Here is a 6,000-nt window from a genome sequence, read left to right as displayed (position 1 = left end):
AAGGGTTCTGAAAATCCGGGCGAAATCTTTTCGCTAGGGCCGTAAACTCGCTAACGACAGCGTTTCCGGGCATATTGGTTATATGAACTTTTTTACTTGTTTTATTTAGCTATAGATATAAGCTCCCGAGAGATTGCCCGTTTAGTTTTGAATCCACCCTGTATAATTTTTCATGTTGAAACAAAATCCAAAACTTTCGTGGCCTTCAAAAGTTATTTTATGGTTTATATAATTTTCTATTAAGTCTAAACTGGGGGGGGGGGGGTGGGGGGGGGGGGGGGTGGGGGGGGGGGGGGGTGGGGGGGGGGGGGGGTGGGGGGGGGGGGGGGTGGGGGGGGGGGGGGGTGGGGGGTGGACAAGGGTGGTGAATTTAGCTTATAGTTTAGCAGCTTATAGAACTGCTGAAATCATAAGCTGGTTGGCCTCATGGTGTGCAAAAGGCCCTTGAGGTTAAAAAAGAATAAAAATTAGTGCCATAGATCTTGCAACTCAAGTATAAGATCATTGAATAGCAAAAGACACAGTGGCTGTGTCGGAATGGCATGAAAGAAGAAGAAACAGGAGGAGGTAAAACAAGAGTCAAGCCACTTCCATATCAACCATTAGACTGGTATTAGCAAGCTATAAATTCACTGTCAATGTGCTGAGTGATGTCGTAAGATTGTGTCTCTCATGGAAATGGAATGCACTAGAATACGAAATTGGAGATTTCTTTTCCCCACTAAAACAGTGTGAAGCCAAGGTGAATCTGAAGTGATTCAAAATTTCTGAAATCGGGATTACAAAGGACCAAAGGTTTGCTTGGAAATCCTTGGATGCAAGAGTTTGGAGACTAAAAATTCCCCCTCCTCCCAAAAAGAATCCAAGAACTCTAAACCTCTGTCAGCTTATCAACAGAAAACATCCACATATATGTTTCATGTTATATGATAACTTCTCGTATCCATGAATGTTACTCGATTATGTTTAATCTTAAAAACTGTTCCTCTCATGATCAAACTGAATCGTAGTGGATCATAAAATGTTTCGTCTGTACATTTTTATTTAAATAATTATAAAACTTGTTTAATGCGAAGATTAGGACAGTTATAGTTAGACCTAAATCGATTTTAATTAAAAAATGTATTGTGTTTTTTTATTAATTAGATATAAATAATTGTAACATGAATGCATTGAAAAGTGTATTAGAATGTACAGAGGAACAATTATTGTTATAATATACACACATTATATATCATATGTTAGTTTGGATATTTAAACGCATATGTGACGATACGGCCAAATACAAAATAATTGAATCGGAAAAAGTAAGCACTCTGTGGTGTAATGGTAGCACATTCACCCGGCAGAGTGAAAGATCCGGGTTCGAGTCCTGGCGAAAGCAACTTGTGCGATTCAACGTTTTTATATTTAATATATATATAAAATTTTTCAAAACATTGAATCACAAAAAAATACACTTTAAGTTATAACTTTCAGTATTTATGCTGCTTTAAATTTTATTTTAAAAAAATTACAATTATATTTTTAAAATTTAATATATTCATAATACATAAAATAAAATTATAGAAAACCCCTACGTATTATTTGAATTGTTCATCATAATTTATACACATTTATGGTCTTCTGATCTTATAAAATTATTTATTGGTACTCCTAATATTGATATTACAACAAAAAATTAGCGCTTTACTAAAAGATGTGATATATAAAAACCTCAAATTTACTCTGTAACAAATTCAAAATAATTGATAACAGAGGAATACCAGATGGTTTTGTTACATTAAAATGTGCAGATTCAAGTAAAATGGATTCAGTAGCTTCATGAGCAGATCAGAAAAAAAAAACGTTTGGTCCTTTGTATATACTATCCTGTCATTGATATCACAGCTGGCTTCTTCTACCAGAGATCTGGTACTGAAAGAGTTGGAGCTGAAACAATCGCATCAAGTATTGAGAAAGCGTTTGAATTTAATTCAGTTTAAATACGCTGCAATTCTGAAAAACCTGGTTGACAATTTCGATTTGGTATTTGGATTTTGGAGTAGAATACCCACAGTCAAAAAAATCTCCAGCAGGGATCACTGTCTGGCTGGTTTATACCTTCCAGTTGAACCCACCACTGGGCACAGCAAAAACCGATGTGTCACTTAAATCTGGGCAACCTTATGGATGTACAGGAGCAGCATTTCACTAACCGCAAATGTTGAGATTCTGAGGTGCAAGGGTAATTCGATAGGTATAGTCTACTGCGGGAGATGACTGTTGGAGTTGGTGGGTTTGTTCCCAAAGTATCAGAGGTTCTTGCTAGCCTCAACAAGGTCGTGCCACCCCCTGCCTGCTTTGACTGAAGAGGCTGGTTCAGAGCTGGCCTCCCCTTCTTTCGAGGGGACATGACTGAGATTAATGCCCTAAATCCTACCTCATGGATCTCAAACAGGAGGCGGCTCCTACCCCCAACCTTACCCATCCTGAATATCCTGTCACTCCGGAAGCAGCGCAAACGTTCTTTAAAGACCAAGTGCAATTTATCAGCTTCTAAGAGGAAAACAACAATCTAAACATTATGCAATGTATTCTAAAAATGAGTACAAACATGTATGAATGTATTATGAGTTTTAAAAATACTTCCTTTACTCGGAAAACCAAACAATACTATGATTATTCAAGGAGTACTGCTACATATGATGTGGATTACCCAATGACTTGAAATTCGCTCAGATCACTTACCACACACTTTTGTTAGGTATAATGACATACAAAATAATTTTAGAGATCTATTTAAGAGAGATCTTACCACTTTCTCGAGCCGTGTAAAATTACACCCTCATAACATTCGTCGGGTAACACAGCTACACATTTGATCAAACCTAACGTATCACGTAAAAATATCAAAAAAAATTAACCAGGCCAACAATTTATCTGAGGCAGAGATAAAAATGACACAACCACAATTGAATTCATAGAAGTTCAAACAATAGAGAGTTCACGGTACACTATAAACTTACTGTGTTATACCTAGATATCTTAACAGAAAAAAAATTATTTGCACCAAAACTATTACTACGTAACGGTAAGGTCCTTAAAGATTAAAACTAGCTTGGATGAAAAGGATGGCATGAATGGAATAAGCAGCGAAGTGGCACTTATTTGGTTTTCCTGGCTAAGCGTCTCGGTCCAAATTTTCTTCATTCTAGCTCTGTACATGTGAGTCATCATTGCGTACATTCCTGCAACATTATTTACTAGTTAATGGCAAACTGATAAAATCACACATTGTACAGTACTTGACTGTACAGTCTACTTCAGGAGCAGAGGAATCGAATTGAATAGAATGGATGTAGTCACAAAATATTCCATAAAAGTGTGGATTTTACGTTAGATTTTATAAGAGAGAAGATAATGATGCATTACGGAAATTAAAGACTTGAAATAATATGCCACTTGATAGAAAAATTGTAATTAACGTGTTTTAAAAATTAAAATTCTAATAATTGATTTGTACATAGTCCAGTCAAAATATATATTAGTTCTACAGTTCAAAATTCTAAATCCGTCCAACTTCTTGTTAAAGATTGTGATAGTTTATTACAAAACATCATTTATCAGGAATTTAAGTTGATATCACTTACAAAAAGTTAATTTTTCTTAAAACATTGAAGATTCTATAATCCATGAATAGTTAGTAAACCTTTTTATAGTGCAATTAAATTATTTACTCAAAATGAAGCATTAATATTGTTTGTTTATAACTTTCTGTGATCTCGAATAATACTTATCTATTGTAATATTCTTCCATTCCTTAGGTAATATTTTTTCCTTTCTTAAATTAACATGTTCACAACAACATATATTTCAGAACTTTTTTATTTAGAGTCGAACTTTTAATAAAAATGGCAAAAAAACCGTAAGTTTACATTAAATGTCTAAATATAACGGGAAATGTACGTAGGCTTCGAATATTGGCAACAAAAAATTACTTAAATGTGTTTTTTCAATGTTTTTCTATGTATACCAAGGAGTACCTAAAAAATTAATTTACCTTAAAAATTAAGCAATTGTGTGTCCAACAGGGTAGCCTACATGATAGTCTAAGGTATTTATTTAAGCACGGAATCACATTTAACAAACTACGAAGACAGGCAAATAATAAAAACGCAATAAGTAATGCATAGCAACAGTTTAACGAAGGCTTAATGTGTACATGATTGGTACACGCTGTTGTGAAAATGTTAAATATAGATACAAATTTTTAAACAATCAGTAAAAAGTCTTTAGTCTAACCAATTACTTATCAATAAAGTCAAAAGAGCAAAGAAAAATTATTACTTTCACTAAAAGAATGTGAATAGTTCAAAATGATCCTGGTATTTTTATCCAACAAATACATTATATTACGTCTATTCGGCCAACATACAAATCACTGAATATTGGCTCTAGATTAAAAGTAACATTAATAAGAATCTGTTATAATTTTGTTTTACTGTTTTTATTCACAGATAAATTTTGTTTTTTATTTTCAAAGAGTTTAAAAACTATAACTGTAGTATTATACTGTTCGCTATTGGTGAATGGATGTTGCAGGAAACCATCTACGGGTATTTTTTAAATTTGGTATGTGTAACATTTTTTTTTTATCTTCATCATATTCATAGCCCGAATGAGCAAATAGACATCCTTTATCTCATTATACATTAAGAAACAGAAGAAGTATAAAGAACAATGTAAACATAAATAATAGGCCAATCAGTTAAGATCCAAAATCATCAAACATTGAACAAAATTATTTATATTATATTTATAGAGGTTTTTGGTATAAATGGTAACACTTCTACCAATGCTTCTGAATACGTAATGAGATGTTCAAACTGTCGTCAATCATCAATAAAAATCTTTAGTCGAAATTTTGAAACCGCTATAGTAAATAGAGTAGATCGTTCAATTAAGAATTTTTTGCAAAGAAAGAGAATGTTATAAAATGCCTATAAATTTGAAATATGTCTTTAAACTCTTGTGAAGTAAAATCATCATCTCGGTAGCTTTTTAATTCACAAAAAAGTCATCCACAGAGTTATAGCAGGTTTAGCGTTTCCAGAACCAACGTAAACTGTTTCCAGGGGGTTCAGATGTATTTCCAGATTTCCATCTTTACTTTTCTACCTCGTTCAAGTTATATTTACAAAACCTGTTTGTACATCGTGTTGTGACTGAAAATAACAAGACAATTGATTAAAGAAACAGCTTATCAGAGGTTAGATATCACTGTACAAAAGAAGATTAACTTTGCCTTTTTTATAGACACACGTTTTGACCGGTAATAATGTATACAAAGTAATAATTACTAAACAATAGAAAATTTGACCAACAAAAACTTTAATTACCTGGAAAGAACAACAGCAGGAGGTAAACCTTCATCGCTGTTGGCGAATGGAATGTGAAATTCCAGTTGTTGGGCATTGCAACTGAAAATCTCTGCGTCTCCTCGAAGTATGGGATGTTCCTGTAACAGTATTATAGTCTCAGATTGCAGTACGGTGGAGAACAATACAGTTCTGTAATACTGTTGTTTCGGACAAGGATATATTATAATTTGGTTCTCTTTCCATGATATTATCACATTTTGTATAGGCAAAATAGATCTTACTATTGGTTTTACCTATTTTGTTGATAAATAGTAGTTACAATACAAATATGTAGTTAAAACAGAGTTGGGTATCCTGGAGCTAATCAAAATTAGCAACGTTCACATCTAAGATTAATTTCTCCCCAAATTCAATTTATTTCAGAGATGTTATGAGATTGGAAATCTGTCCTGGTTTAGTGGAGAAAAGTAACTCTCAATAAAATGGAGAGGAGGACTCAGGTATTTTTTGGTAAGTCTAGTTTTTACGTGGAGAGGAGATTGTTAGTATAGACTCAGTATCCTTCGGCAAGTCTAGTTTCCCTGGGAAGGAAATTGCTTGTGTCGACTCAGGCATCCTTCGGCAAGTCTAGTTTCAC

At 33.7% G+C, this 6,000-nt stretch overlaps 1 protein-coding gene across 1 annotated transcript in view; it reads right to left on the bottom strand.

Annotated features, from left to right (window-relative positions):
* Window positions 1–3,052: 3,052 nt before the first annotated feature.
* Window positions 3,053–6,000, bottom strand: part of LOC124366978 (very-long-chain (3R)-3-hydroxyacyl-CoA dehydratase-like) — a 41,967-nt gene continuing 39,019 nt past the window's right edge. Inside the window, exons 10-11 of the mRNA XM_046823617.1 lie at window positions 5,382–5,500; window positions 3,053–3,230 (exon numbers count right to left, since the gene is read on the bottom strand). Of these exons, the coding sequence (XP_046679573.1) occupies window positions 3,064–3,230; window positions 5,382–5,500 (286 nt within the window). The 3' untranslated portion in view covers window positions 3,053–3,063. The remainder of the gene's footprint in view (window positions 3,231–5,381; window positions 5,501–6,000) is intronic.

This window comes from Homalodisca vitripennis, chromosome 7 (assembly GCF_021130785.1).
Source record: "Homalodisca vitripennis isolate AUS2020 chromosome 7, UT_GWSS_2.1, whole genome shotgun sequence".
Taxonomy (NCBI): domain Eukaryota; kingdom Metazoa; phylum Arthropoda; class Insecta; order Hemiptera; family Cicadellidae; genus Homalodisca; species Homalodisca vitripennis.
This window is presented reverse-complemented; position numbering and strand designations above follow the sequence as displayed.